At 47.3% G+C, this 15,445-nt stretch overlaps 2 protein-coding genes across 2 annotated transcripts in view; one reads left to right on the top strand and one right to left on the bottom strand.

Moving 5' to 3' along the window:
- The window catches only part of SHISA6 (shisa family member 6), a 542,762-nt gene that overhangs the window by 249,646 nt on the left and 277,671 nt on the right, over positions 1 to 15,445 (bottom strand). The gene's annotated exons all lie outside the window — the stretch shown is intronic.
- Positions 1 to 15,445, top strand: part of DNAH9 (dynein axonemal heavy chain 9) — a 165,746-nt gene that overhangs the window by 123,062 nt on the left and 27,239 nt on the right. The window contains exons 58-60 of the mRNA XM_062610562.1: positions 6,024 to 6,217; positions 9,129 to 9,277; positions 12,993 to 13,120. Coding sequence (XP_062466546.1) covers positions 6,024 to 6,217; positions 9,129 to 9,277; positions 12,993 to 13,120 — 471 coding nt within the window. The remainder of the gene's footprint in view (positions 1 to 6,023; positions 6,218 to 9,128; positions 9,278 to 12,992; positions 13,121 to 15,445) is intronic.

Raw genomic sequence — 15,445 nt, 5'->3', positions numbered from 1 at the left:
TTCCCAAGCGTCAGGCATTCATCCAGCTGCTCTGCTTTAACCCTGTTGCAGAAGTTCCCATAGGAACTGCTTCAAACTCTACAAGCCCATGTACAGAGAGCTGGGAAGCCAGCCTGGGGTGGGACTTCCCAAACCTCCCTGAGAACCTGCGTGCCTCAGGTGTGCATCACCTTGTCAGGAGGAGACGGCCTCAGGGTGCCTTGCAGAACTGCTGAGCACTGCGAGCTGCTTCTCTGTGGAGCCTGCTCTGCTTAGAAACCGTGTCACATCCTTCAGAAACCCCCATCTCCCTAACTTTGTAAATGACTTATCATTGGGGTTTAATAATCTCTCAGATGATTACAACTGTGAGAGTACGAACTATCGTTTCTTTCCAGTATTGTCAAGTTGTGTGATTTTTATAGAGAGACGTCTGATGTTCAGTGTGTTCTTCAGAGACCTCATTTTATAAGTAGAGGATTTGGGGTTTTGCACCGAAAAGAAAGCTACCTAAGGAGCTCAGACTGAAAGTGTGAACTGGGAATAGCCCGAGGAGTCAGAGAGCAAGGACAGCTTGAAAAGAAAATCACATTTCTTTTATCATGAGTTCATGATGTCTTTTGAAGAGCCAGTCTCTTGGCTGCTGGGGAGCTGGGTGTTAGAAGCTCGCTCTGGCAGCACTGGTTTGACTTGCACTGTATTATTTTCAACACTAGTTATGTCAGTGCAGAGCATGGTAATGACCTGCTGGGTTGACTTCCCTTGCCCCAGAGCTGTTTTTGAGTCAGGTGGCTCTGGGGCAGGGTATTTTAAATGATGGAAATAGCTTAAAATACAAAATAATATTTTCTTTTACAGAATGTTTTCCTTTGCAGCCAAGGGGAACAAAGCATGAAGAGAATACATTGTATTTTTCTGTAGATTTTATGAAGCAATGCCTAAACTTCAGGCCAGTTTTGACCGGATGGTGTCCTTAGAATAACTGCCTTTAGTGATAAGAGCCAGTGTTTTCTCTAATATATTCACAAAAGCTTGTTGTAGTGTATCTGGCCCTAGGAGATAAACTGCACACAGCAGCAGTGACACTAGACCCAGAGTTGTTCTTTTCAGCTACAGACTCAGCCCATCCTCTGGAGGCAGCAGGCAGTGAGGGGATGGAGTGTGGCATCTCCTCCTAGTGTCCATCTCCCTGTCCCCCGAGACACTGCGAAGATCCCCTCTGCCCTCGTGTGTCAGGGGCACCCTGTGAGCACACCAGCCCTTGCAATGGCAACTAGGATTCCTTCCTCAAAGCCAATGGCTGACGCACGTTGTGTTTCCTACAGCTGTGGGGGAGAAAGAGAACGCTTTGCCATGTGTGAATGTGTGACATTCGCAGATCTGCTCACATACCAGCTCCAGTTTAAAGCTGGTTCTGACATAGATGAGAAACTGTCAGAGAAAACCAAAGTGCTAAAGCGATTTGTCTGTGATTCAGTGAATGAAAAAGCATTTTATCTGAGGAAACAATGATCCTTGCCTTGACATGGTGTGAAGAGACCTGTTTTGCTGGCAAAGTCTCGTTCTGAGATAGAAACTCAAGGCTCCACTGTTTCCAACAATCAGTGTTGATTAGAACGTGGGTTGCAAAGACAGGAACTCGAGTCCTCGAGCCCTTTTGATCACGCTTTATTTTGATCAATGTTTTTTTGTCTTTCTCAATTTCCATGACAACTCTCACTGACAAATGCATTCTTCACTGTGTTGGCAAAAATGGCCACGCAGCACAGGTTGATGTGTTGTACCCATCTGCCGAGGCGATGTACCATACCTGCTTTCCCTCCTGCTGCTTGGAAACACTGATAGGTATTGTTGGTCCAAGTTTCTTGGAAGATTTCACAGCAGAGGTATTGAAAAGCAATTAATATTCACAGGAAGATTACTGATTGAGATAGCTTTCACTGCACGGGCTTTTAAATAGCAGCATCTCTTATTAATACCATCACTCCTAATGCAGGCAATTAAAATTGTTGACTAATGAAAATTTTGGTGTTAATTTATGTAACACAGACTTTATCCTTGCAATTAGAGCTTGCTTGATGCTGCAGCGTGTTGTTCAGGGGGAGGGAGCCTATCATCCCTGATTATGTCTGTCATTTAGAAAGAAGAAAGCAATTTTTCACAGTCTCCCTTGTTAACATCAACCAGGAGACTTCTCGAAGCAACAGCAGCCAAAGTTCTGAAGTGATATTTTAAGTAAGTCACTTCCAAAGCTGACAGTGTTTAAGATGTTCTGTATAGGCACTTGCACTGAGGAATCCGCTGAATTCAATGTTTGCTACCGTAATGTGTTCAGCAATGAGAGGTGCATCAAATATATTTACTGCTGCAAGGGCAAGGTTTTTGCAGGTCAGGATCCATGGGTTTGTTCCTGTGAATTTCAGTTCCTCGAGTTCTGTGCTCTGGTTTCTGGCGTCCCACAGAAAGCAGGGTATGGCACTGGATGTGGAGCAAGTTCTGTCGCTGCCGTTTCTCCATGTTAGTGCTGATCTATACATGGAAACATCCATTGAACTGCTGCTTGGCTCACACTCCTTCATGGCATTCTTAGGATCCCTGAGAGTTTGGCATGGAGAGGGTCAGTACCAGATTGAGTCAGTCCATGCTGTAGCTCTCAAGTGGTATTGCAAGCACTCTGCTCTTATCTGCGCCTTCTGTGGAGCTGTCGTTGGAATGATGATTTCAAGTAAGGCTTGACCTGGCACAGCAGCTTTATAGTAATATCTTCAAGTACTTTTCTCCCTATAGCTCTAATTCTGGTCCTAGAGCACATGGCCTGTGGGGAAAGGTGAAGGGATTTCTCCAGCTGTGAGGTGACAGAGCCACACACTCCATGTTATTGACAGTGAATGTCATAAGGATCAACTGTGATAAACTGAAGGTAGGGAGGTTCAGCATATATAAACATACATAAACCCCTAAAATCTTCTTTACCAGAGGGACAGTGCAGCTCTACAACAGCCACCCAGAGAGGCTTAGAATGAAGCACTCCCATTTCAGCATTTCAGTAGACAAAGCCATGGCTGACCTGCTCCAGTACTGGCTGTAGTCCCAGTCCAAGCATGAGGTTGGACTAGACACCTCCAGAGGTTTCTTCCAAGCATTGCTCCTGTGATGCTGTGAGGGTATATTTAACAAATGTTCTGGGTCAGTGGTACCTACTGGGAACAGCTTGACAAACTCTTTCTCTCTGTCATCTACAGGCATCCCCACTGCTAAAAACATGAACTCATTTGTTCTAAGAAGCCCCTTTTTCTGACACCTTCTTTCCCTTTGTTCACTCTCTGCATTGAAGTTCAGTCCATCAGAAAGAACAAAGTTTTCCTCTTCTTGTGTTCTCACTGGGAAGCCTTTCCAGTGGGAAAGTGTGGCTCTCCTCCAGTTTTTAGGGCACAGTGGCCATCAGTGTCTTCTGCCTCATTTGCACCAGCACCGTATCCAAGGCAGTCCCTCAGCACTACTGCCAGGGCTCTTGCATGACTCTCAGAGCCCTGTGGCAAGTGTGGATTCTGCAGTTGATCTGACCAAGATGTCACAGCAGCATTTCTCAAGGTGCTCCCTCAGTTGCTCTGCACAGTGAAGCTGTGAGGGATGTGAGCTGGAGCATCGATGCTGCAGAACACCACTGCCCATCAAGAAGCTTCTGCGCTCTGAGTGTGCCCTTCTGTTTCTATAGAAAACAGCTCATTCACTCTCTTTTATACTTCACTTGTCTTTTCCACTTCATGTTCAACTGCTGACAGCTTCAGATTATGCAAAACGCTCTGAAGATGTTGGTTTCAGTGAGAATTTTGCTCGACATCCAGAAGAACCTTGCAAGCTGTGCCATACGCTTTGCACTGCTTGTAAGGGAGATGATTTGGGTTCTTTACTTCTCTGCATAACGTGCATGGTCGCCACGTTCTAGCTACAAAATGTAGCTACATTTTCTTTGTCATTATAGTTTATTTACTGCCTTGCTCAGCTGTTCTTTGGGGCATTCTTCAGCTACCTGTTTTCTGCCACAGACTTGTAGCACCAAGAAGTTAATCTCCATGTGCACTTAGCAAGTATAGATCATAGAATCATAGAATAGTTCGGGTTGGAAAAGACCTCACGATCATCCAGTTCCAACCCCCTGCCATGGGCAGGGACACCTCACACTAAACCATGGCACCCAAGGCTCTGTCCAACCTGGCCTTGAACACTGCCAGGGATGGAGCATTCACAACTTCCCTGGGCAACCCATTCCAGTGCCTCAGCACCCTTACAGTAAAGAACTTCCTCCTTATATCCAATCTAAACTTCCCCTGTTTAAGTTTTAACCCGTTACCCCTTGTCCTGTCACTACAGTCCCTAATGAAGAGTCCCTCCCCAGCATCCTTGTAGCCCTCTTCAGACACTGGAAGCTGCTCTGAGGTCTCCACACAGCTTCTCTTCCCCAGGCTGAACAGCCCCAACTTCCTCACCTTGTCTCCACACAGGAGGTGCTCCAGCCCCTGATCATCCTCGTGGCCTCCTCTGGACTTGTTCCAACAGTTCCATGTCCTTTTCATGCTGAGGACACCAGAACTCTGATTTGATTTTGGCAGTGGTGCAGGGTGATATCTGTGCTTGTCCAAGAAAAGATCCCACCCATTCACAGTTTGCACTGCTTGTGGAGATTTGTGGCTCCGTGGTCACCACAGCTGCATGGTGAATGCACAGTGCTGTGGTTGCACAACATGTGCACCAGGCTATGCAGGTACGGAGGAATACACCCAGGGAAACAGGGAGAGAAGAATAACTGCATGTGAAGAAAGATGAAGATCATTAATACTCCAACTATCCCTTAAAACCCCAGTTTTGGTGAGCGTGGTCAGAGTCTCTGTTGAGCTTTGGATCCTGAGCATCCTGTGGTTGTGATTTCTGCTGCACAGTTCTCTTTGTGTCTGTTGAAGCAGTACGAAGACTGTTCGCAGGCATGCAGCAACAGGAGTGCCAGTGATGTCTTCTGTCACACTTGGGCTCACCTTTCCCGGTTCCCATCCAAATCAGGCATTTCTGGATAACTGACAGTAGCAAATGCTTGTCGCCTGTGATCTTCCAGTTCTGGTTTCAAAACAGGAGAGCAGATTTCTGTTCTCTTTGGGTTATAGACAGGTTATTTGGCATTGTGGATGATGCCAAACTCTTTCATCCTTCTCTGGATTGTCACTCCCAAGCTCCCCTGTCCCAGTGGCTGCACTGCAGGGGTGAAGGCCTGGGTGCCACCAGTAGCTTCACAGGCTGGGCATGGGTGTTAAGGGCATTATGGAATGCTGTGTTAGGTGCAGCATGATTTTAGAGCTGGCGTTCTGTGGGTGGCCTTGAGACACTTGCCAGTTCAGACCTTCCACAAGTATGAAGCTGTTCTCAGTCCTACTTTCCTGTGGCCTGTGTTGGCTCCTGTTCACATGTGGATTCCTGTTCACAATGTGTGACAACAGAGTTGGGAAAGAGAATGGACAAAGTCTGATCCTGGTGGGTTTCTGACTGTGCTTTCCAGGCTCCAGCTATGACCCTCCTGATGCAGCAAAACAGGAGCAGTTGCTGGGGCTGTTCAGCCTGGAGAAGAGAAGCTGCGTGGAGACCTCAGAGCAGCTTCCAGTGTCTGAAGGGGGCTACAAGGATTCTGGAAAGGGACTCTTCATCAGGGACTGGAGCGATAGGACAAGGGGTGATGGGTTCAAACTGAAACAGGGGGAGTTCAGGTTGGAGATAAGGCAGAAGCTCTTCCCTGTGAGGGTGCTGAGGCGCTGGCACAGGGTGCCCAGAGAAGCTGTGGCTGCCCCATCCCTGGCAGTGTTCAAGGGCAGGTTGGACACAGGGGCTTGGAGCAAGCTGCTCTAGTGGAAGGTGTCCCTGCCTGTGGCAGGGGTTGGAGCTGGAGGAGCTTTAAGGTCCCTTCCAACCCAAACCATTCTTTGATTCTGTGATTAATGTCAAAAAGCAGTTCAGAAGCACCTAGGATTGTTCTTCTGAGACCTGTCCTTGTTTTTCTCCAGGCTCTCTCATCCATGGAGGAATTCAGAAACCTGGATCGGGATATTGAGGGATCTGCAAAACGGTGGAAGAAATTTGTTGAGTCTGAGTGTCCTGAAAAGGAGAAGTTCCCTCAGGAATGGAAGAACAAGTCAGCCCTGCAGCGCCTGTGTATCATGAGAGCCATCCGGCCCGATCGCATGACCTATGCTGTCAGGTACAGGCACTTCCCAACTCTCTTGGGAACGTTCTTGCTTAGGAAGCAGCTTTTGGTGGGTGTTTCTGAGGGCACAGCAGGAATTCAGAAATACATTTAGATTTAGTCATTGTAGAATGTGAGTTCTGCAGAATGGTTTCCTATAAGGGAGTCTGCTCAATGAGTCCCCTCTGAACTCTGCAAGACAGTCAACAGGAGTTTGCTTAGGGAGATCTAATCCCAGTATCACTAACAGCAGTGGAGTAGTAAAACTAGTATTGGGTGAGGAGCAGACATGCCAGATCAGAAATGGGCATCATCATACACACCTGCTAGAACCATCAGTATGACTCCTAGAGTTCATTAAGCTCTATTTTAGTTACTAAATCCTTTATGGCTCTTCTTTAGGCATAGGAATCAAATGTGGAAGTAAAGGAAAGCCTTAGAGAGGTTTTCTCTTTTTGCCTTTTTTTTTTCCCCTGTAAAATGCAAAATTTATGTGCTGCTACTTGTGAAAGTTGTAGTTGTGAATTATGGAGTGAAGGGAACCACATGAGCCTAAGCCCTATGGAGGTGCACAAAAGCAATATGCTTGTTCCAGGAGAAACTAAAGGTCTTTCACCCCATTAGGACTTGTTTTTAACTTCTCTTTCCTAGTAGTCTGTGGTTTGACATTTTTGCAATGTCTCTCCTGCTACTGCCTCTCAAATAGTTTATATTGCTCCAGCAACTGGTGTGTGCGTGTCTGTGGGTACATGCAGCAGAATGTATTACCCAGTGTATGAACTAGATTTCTGGTTTTGCTCTAATATCCACAGAGAAATGCAGCCAAAACAGAATGCCATCTCCCTTTGGTCACTGTTGTTCTGTTTTATTAAATGAAATACTGTATTCATGACAGTCATTAAATTCTAAGCCATCTTTGAAGTTCTTACTCTTTTAGGGTTAGATTCTCCATGTGTTCTGTCAGCTGAAAATACTGCTTTTCCTGTTGTTGTTTGGTTTGAGTAAAATAAGCTCTTGTCTTTCCGAACTTTTAAGTGCATAATTCACTGAAGCAAGTTAAACTCATTTCTTTCAATCAGAATGGTACTCACACAGCTCAAAAATAACTAGAACGCAAAGTTTCAGCACCTTTCATATTCCCCTGTTGTGAGAAGATAGCAGAATCCAGGTTCAAAAGCTTGGCTGGATATACAGTAAGAGTTCGCAGTGCCTTCCCTTGCAGGTGTTTGTGACTAAAGCTCTTCTGCCTTACCAATGATCAGTGGGCATCACTAGTATTCCTTTACCTTCCTGCCTCTCAGAGAGTCTTGACAAGTATGTTTTAGGAGTAACTTGGTAAGCTAAGCACAGGTGACCTGGGGTGTTTTACATGCCTTGGGATACCCCTACCTTGTTCAGCAAGGTGCAAGACCCTTTATGTCCCATGTCATATGTGCCAGCTCCATGAAGATGGTCTAGGAAGCTCTTTGGTACCTAAAATGACCCACACCTATACAGGATTCATGCATTTTGCTGGAGGACTGGAAGTTAGTTTTTTCAGCCACTCTAGGGATATCTGTACAGGCTGTTTTGTTCCATAGGCCTGAGGAGAAACCACTTACCCTGACTCCTTAGAGCCTAGGTGGGGGCAGGGCTTGTTATCCATCATAGAATCACAGAATCAAAGAATAGTTTGGGTTGGAAAGGACCTTAAGATCATCCAGTTCCAACCCCCTGCCATGGGCAGGGACACCTCACACCAAACCGTTTTTCCCAAGGCTCTGTCCAGCCTGGCCTTGAACACCGCCAGGGATGGAGCAAGGCCAGGTCAATCACCAAGAACCATAATTTCCTCACTAGGGTAAACACCCATTTCATCCTTCAGTCTTATAGAAGAACATCAGCAAGGATCTTCTTGCAACACCTTGTGCTCCTGGTGCTTCCTAATCCATGATGAGGTCAGATCAGTCCATTATCTACTAGCAAGGTATGACTTGGTGAAGGTGAAGTCATACCAAACAATGAGGAAGCTTTTCCTTTTGCAATCCCACAGGCGTTTCTATTCCAGTTGCCTTTCACTAGTCCTTGAAGGAGACTCTCAGCTCTCTTAGGATTTGACTGCAATAAGCTGTATCATCTACCAGGTGAAAAACGTTTTTCTTCCCCATGATAATGAGTTTTCCAAAAGGCCCAAATCATGCATCTGCACTAGAGGAGTAACTCATTCCCGGGCTTTGAATACAACATTCCTAGCTTTGGATCAATATTCACTGCATCCTCTTGTTCTAAAGCAGTGATTTTGGAAGCTCACCCCAGGGAAATTGAGCCTGGATGTTCTCCATGTGCTGTATTCTGTTCAGCAGCTGCTGTGGAGCTGAGCTTTTCCCTCTTCACTCAGTTGTATTTTGCCTTGTGCCTCTCATGCAGAGGCTAAGCTTCACGTGCCACATATCCTCAGAGCTCTTCCCTTTTATCTTTCCAGAACAAAGTCATTTTGAAAATCCTCTGCACTTGCTGCTACTTTTGGTGTTAAATCTGAAGGAGTGCTCTTTCCTCTCAAGGGCTCTGCGGAGTACAAAGTCTGTGGCAGTTTCTGTACCGTAACTTATTTCTTCTCTCCTGAAATACCTTTGTCAACATCAAGCTGGTATTTAACTTCTGAACGCAGCCTGGGCTGGTAGGCCCCATGCTTTCCCTTCTCCCTTCCTTTCATTTCTCAGATATCGGGGTGCCATGTGTCATTTTACCCCGGGAAGAAGTGCCAGGTGTTGCCAGTGAGTGCTAACTCCTGAAGCCCAGTCTGCCCATCCTCTCTGACCTTATTCCATGCCCGTTTAGTTTCTCTTTTGTTTGAATCAGCAAAATCAATAGTGATTAATGGGTTATTTGCAGGGGGATCTGTCCTTTCTGAACAACAGGAGACCGGCAACTGTTTTCTTTCTGGCAGAGATTTTGTGGAGGAGAAGCTTGGCAGTAAATACGTGGTAGGGAGATCCCTGGATTTTGCAACAACCTTTGAGGAATCGGGACCTGCGACGCCAGTGTTCTTCATCCTGTCCCCGGGAGTCGACCCACTGAAGGATGTGGAGAAACAAGGTAAACCAGTCGTGTCTGTAGGCATACCACAGCATTGCTTTTTATCTTCTGTGTAATTATCTTGGCATGACATTCTTCTGTTGTTATGGGTTATTTCTCTCATCTCTATACATAATGGAGTAATCTGTTAAAAATAGATAATTGTGACAGGATGTGATTGGGTTTTGGGGGTGTTTTTCTATGTTTTTCTTCAAGTTTTTTGGATTTTCATCTAAAGTTTAAATTAAATTTGTCTCTTCCCTGCGTTGCCTGAATTCCCAGTGTTTTTCACACTCAATGATTTCTGACTTGGCCTTATACACAGCCTATAATTTACATCAGAGATATATCATATGCTGTCAGATAGCTTGCTTTTTTGCCAAAACAGGTTAGACCAGATGACCCTTGAGGTCTCTTCCAACATGGTATTCTATGACTCTGTGATAGTTAAAAGTAAGCAACAGTCTGCTGGTTAGTAGCAGAGTTTCCAGTTTTTAATGGCATCCTTCTTGTGTTGGTTTTGGTGTGGATGCTCAGATGAAGTGCGGCTGGCTGGCTTCGGAGCCAAAGGTGCATCTTTAAGGTGCTTTATTTGAGAAGGCAGTGATTTCTGTTGTGCACTGACTGCTGTAGTCAGTGCTTGTGCTCTAAAGCTGCCAACTGCAGAGTTTGCTCTGGGTCTCAGCTCCACCATGAAAACTGCCATTTTCAGGCTCAATATGGCAATTACAGGAGGTCTGGAAATGGGGTTGCTTCTGACTGTTGAGCACAGGTAACTGTGGTCACTTCTTTCCAGACTCTGGCAGTGGAGGGGCTCCATCCCTCTGGATGCCTTTGGGTACTGCTTTAGGGCTGCTCCAGATTGCCAGGCTCATCAGATGTCTTTTCTCCTTCTCCAGCAATGCACCCTACTTATCTCCAAGACCATGCCTTGTAGTCAAGGCCAGATGCTCCCTGTAGCGTGGAGCATGATGTGTTTAAATTGCATTAATCATGTATCAGGCTGCCATAGGTTTTCAGTGTGCAGGTCTCCAGACCAAGCAGCGGGCAGCCTCAGCAGGTAAACCAGTAACATCAAACCAGGCCATCACTCAGGCGAGTGGGGGAGAAATGCTGCTCCCTGGATTTATTTTCTTCTCTGTGATGCACCTTTTGTGGCATCCCAAAATAACGCTTCAGTCCATCTTTACCCACGTTGCCACAAGCAGCTTCCAGAGACATTAAACCCCAGAGCAGCCTGAGCCACAGGCCAGATCCCATTTCTTAGCTGTGGGGAGATTCTGGGTACTTTGCATTCATGTTTCGTGCTCTTTCTGCCCTGACACCAGGTCTCATCATTGTGAATTGAAGGGGACTCCCCTGAGAAAGGTGCTCTCATGTGCCTGGCTTTCTTTTGGAGCCATGTCGGTCATCCCATCTCTCAATGTGTTATTTTCTTGAATGGGAAATGAAACACTACAATCCAACCAGGAATGGTTTAATTGGAGCTGTAAAGCTGAGTGTAGCTGTGAGCACCTGGGGTCAGTCAGCCAGAAAAGTGACAGCAAGTAAAAGTGAAAGAAGATCTAATGGAATAAAAGCATTGCTTCAGCGCAGCTGCTCTGTCCCTAACGCCTGCCGTGGTGGGGTTTGGGTTGAGTTCACTGGTGCATGTTTTCTTTGCCCTTCATTAGGTTTTATTGGTTTATTTCTGGCTAGATAATTCTGGTAAATGGAAGATGGCTTCTTCCAGATGCTGCCCACTCACGGGACCTTTCCGTGGCAACATGGGGAGGACCCTGCAGAAGCTCTTCCCTGTGAGGGTGCTGAGGCGCTGGCACAGGGTGCCCAGAGAAGCTGTGGCTGCCCCATCCCTGGCAGTGTTCAAGGGCAGGTTGGACACAGGGGCTTGGAGCAAGCTGCTCTAGTGGAAGGTGTCCCTGCCTGTGGCAGGGGTTGGAGCTGGAGGAGCTTTAAGGTCCCTTCCAACACAAACCAGGCTGGGATTCTATGAAACACTTTAGGGCTGGGAAAGCTTCCTGCTTCCCTGCGGCAGCGTGGCTGCACCATCCGCTCTCCTCTCCAAGCCAGTGAGGAAGGAAGAAGGCTGCATTGTCTTTGTTGAGGCAGCAGCACACACTCACTGTGCATCCCTCTGCAGGCCTGCTCCTATCACCTGTGAAGTGGAAATAACAACTGATACTAACATTACTATTAATCACCTGGTTTGGGGGAGCACTCTGCCTTCTGGAAGCATGTGCCATTCCTTCTGAGAGGGTGGGTCTTGAAGGCAGAGGAGATTAGCAGCTCTCAAGGTTGGCAGCCACCAGAGATGGTGAGAAAGAAAACTGGAAATGGTACAATATGGGGAGAGCTGTATCCCTGGGGGTTGCTGTAGTAAGGCTAAGTAGAGAGCTTGAGCAACTGGAAGAGTTTGGATGTTTGTTTTACTTGTGGCCATCTGTTTCCAATCTTGTACCAAGAGCTGAATCCCAAGTCTTGCAAGACAAATCTTTTCCTTGTTGTACTGTAACACTTGGCTGCTTCCAGCAGAAATCAGGAATCAAGGATGCACCATCTGCATGCAGGGAGAAGTGTAGGCAATCCCAAGGGATCAGCATGTGGGACGTGTGTGACTCCCTGGCTGAGCTGAACACATCCTACTATCCTGTGTGGATGTCGGTTGTTGGTTGGGCTGCTTCCCTCCGGCAGCACAAATTGGTGCTCATCTGAGGAGCGCTCAGCAGAGGTAGCTTGCTCCAGGCATTTGCTTCTCCTGTGAGACAAGTGGTGACTGGTGTCCCCCATCTCTGGGGGATAGATTCAGAAAAGTCAATGTGAGATCTTTAGCCACGATCACTTAAAGGATCTGAGGCACTGGGATGCAGATGTCCAGAGCAGGATCGGTGCTCCAGAGCAGGACAGTAAAATACGTGGGGTTTGGGAGCAGACCTGGGAGGCCTTGCTCGAGGCCACAGGAAGCTCACACTTCAGCTGCCTCCTCAAAACCTAGTGGGATCCGAACCCTACTGCTAGGTCTGGCGCGCACCGTGGGGTGCATCTCCCTGCAGAGCCGTGTCTTGTTCAAAGCCTATTTAATCAGCAGGAAATGATTTCATTTTCTACCAGTGTAAAATAGGTTTTTACACGGGGTTGCAGGGGAATAACACTGTTTAAACAGCAAGCACTTGGTGATAATGTACCTCTGGGTTGGGGCTGCTCTGTAATTAAAAGTAGTTTGGAAGAAGCAACTGCTGTTTTCAGTGCTTTGGCAAGGAGGAGACATGATACTATTATAAGAAGTGTGATAGATCTGTGGGGGTTTTTGACCCGACTGAACTCCTCGGAGCAGCTTCCAGTGTCTGAAGGGGGCTACAAGGATGCTGGAGGGGGACTCTTCATCAGGGACTGTAATGATAGGACATGGGGTGGTGGGTACAAAGTGAAACAGGGGAAGTTCAGGTCAGATCTAAGGCAGAAGCTCTTCCCTGTGAGGGTGCCCAGAGAAGCTGTGGCTGCCCCATCCCTGGCAGTGTTCAAGGGCAGGTTGGACACAGGGGCTTGGAGCAAGCTGCTCTAGTGGAAGGTGTCCCTGCCCGTGGCAGGGGTTGGGAGTGGGTGAGCTGTAAGGTTCTGTCCAACCCAAAGCATTCCATGATTTTATGAACTCTGTCTGACTCGTGCTGTGTGAGCTCAGCTGTGCTGTGTGCCAGTCCAGCTATAAGTACTGAATATCTCTCTTCTTCTTTGATTTTAGGGAAGAAACTCGGTTATACTTTTAACAACAGGAATTTCCACAACGTTTCCCTTGGACAAGGTCAAGAGGTCGTTGCTGAACAAGCTCTGGATCTGGCTGCAAAGGAGGGTCACTGGGTCATCCTTCAGGTACAGTGTCCTGAATCCGTCCCGCTGCTCTCCCAGGTTGCCTGGCGCTGATCGCCTTAGCAAGGCCAGGCTGTCGTTCCTGTCTGGTGGGCGGTGGGACAAGGGGTCGTCTGGGTGTCCAAAGCAGCCACCTTCTAACTGCTCCTTGCTGCTACCTATTGCTTTTATCAGGCATTGCCGTTTCGATTTTCTTGCTCTTTGACCCTTCTGAAGGGTGTGTAGCTGTGGAGAGTCATAGAATCATGGAACGGTTTGGGTTGGAAAGGACCTTAAGATCATCCAGTTCCAACTGCTGCCACCTGTCCCCTCTTCCACGATCATGAACCCCTGTTCCACCCCTGTCCCCTGCAGGGACACCTTCCACTAGAGCAGCTTGCTCCAAGCCCCTGTGTCCAACCTGGCCTTGAACACTGCCAGGGATGGGGCAGCCACAGCTTCTCTGGGCACCCTGTGCCAGCGCCTCAGCACCCTCACAGGGAAGAGCTTCTGCCTTAGATCCAACCTAAATCTCCCCTGTTTCAGTTTGAACCCATCACCCCTTGTCCTATCACTGCAGTGCTCTGAGGGAAGGTTGTGCTACATTCCAGTGTTTTTATTTGCTTTATGAATAAGTAGAGCTTTGGTAAGAGGTGTTAGGCTGTTTCTCTCACTACCACTCAAGACTACCCATGTATTTAAATGAGCAATGACAACATGCACACCACCGCAGGGAAAGCAGGGCTCTCTGCAGTGGTACCGATTCCTTCATGCTTCCCCAAACAGGTAAATAAATGTCTGAAGCTCTTATCACAACACAGCAAAATGTTTCAGAGCCTTTTAGGGTGCAAAGGGAGCTCTGTCAAGTGCTGTCTCCAGAGCCACTTACTCAGTGAGTGTTTGGGTTTGCTGATACGTAGAGTCAGGGATGCCAGCGCTCATTGCAGGTCTTAAAAACCCCTCTGTTTTCCTAGACGTGGATTTTACAAATGTTTGTTGTCACTGAATTGGTTGGATAAAATGAGATTAAGACAAAGCTTTGAGTCCTGATCTGAGCCTATGGGCTTGGGTTTGGATTTAAACTGAATGCCACTGATATTCTGATCTTAATTTTTGCTTCTTTTGCAAGCTGCCTCTAAGGTAGACAATGCTGAGCTTTACAAGAGCTTTGAATACAGATGGCTGCAATACTGGCATCTGCCTTTGAGGTGGTGACAAAGAAAACAGGCAGCTTTTTAAGACATATTCCATTTAGTAATGCAAAGTGAAGGCTCTTTTCTACAATGCTGGTTAGATCTGTAAATGATCTGCTAGCAGTGTCAGCTTCGATGTCTGTTGCTTCAGTGGCAGCAGATGAGTACTATGGCCTGAAGTGATTTTATTTCATCCATTCACATCTTCGTGTGAGGAGGGCTGATGCCAACCTTATGGAGTTTGACCATGCCAAGTGCAAGGTCCTGCACCTGGGTCAGAGCAATCCCAGGCACAGCTACAGGTTGGGCAGAGAAGAGATTCAGAGCAGCCCTGTGGAGAAGAACTTGGGGGTGTTGGTTGATGACAAAATGAACATGAGCCGGCTTCAGTGTGCGCTTGCAGCCCAGAAAGCAACCGTATCCTGGGCTGCATCAAAAGGAGCGTGACCAGCAGGTCGAAGGAGGTGATCCTGCCCCTCTGCTCTGCTCTTGTGAGACCTCACCTGGAGCATCGTGTGCAGTTCTGGTGTCCTCAACATGCAAAGGACATGGAACTGTTGGAGCAAGTCCAGAGGAGGCCACGAGGATGATCAGGGACTGGAGCACCTCCTGTATGAAGACAGGCTGAGGAAGTTGGGGCTGTTCAGCCTGGAGAAGAGAAGGCTGCGTGGAGACCTCAGAGCAGCTTCCAGTGTCTGAAGGGGGCCTATAGGGATGCTGGGGAAGGACTCTTCATTAGGGACTGTAGTGACAGGACAAGGGGTAACGGGCTAAAACTTAAACAGGGGAAGTTTAGATTGGATATAAGGAGGAAATTCTTTCCTGTGAGGGTGGTGAGGCACTGGAATGGGTTGCCCAGGGAGGTTGTGAATGCTCCATCCCTGGCAGTGTTCAAGGCCAGGCTGGACAGAGCCTTGGGTGTCATGGTTTGGTGTGAGGTGTCCCTGCCCATGCAGGGGGGTTGGAAGTGGATGATTTTAAGGTCCTTTCCAACCCAAACTATTCTATGATTCTATGTTTCCAGAGGTATGTCTGAATGAAGTGATGCAGGGAAAAGGGCAGACATTAAATACTCTGAATTTAATTGTAGTCTTCATCCGTTGGCCAAAATATCACTTCACTCTTTGTGATCAAGTGAATTTAATTCTTGAGCATC

The sequence above is a fragment of the Pezoporus occidentalis genome, unplaced genomic scaffold (assembly GCF_034315485.1).
Source record: "Pezoporus occidentalis ecotype Australia unplaced genomic scaffold, CSIRO_AGI_Poc_V1 ctg148, whole genome shotgun sequence".
Classification (NCBI taxonomy): domain Eukaryota; kingdom Metazoa; phylum Chordata; class Aves; order Psittaciformes; family Psittacidae; genus Pezoporus; species Pezoporus occidentalis.
Note: the sequence above shows the minus strand (reverse complement) of the source record. Positions and strands in the feature narration are given on the sequence as shown.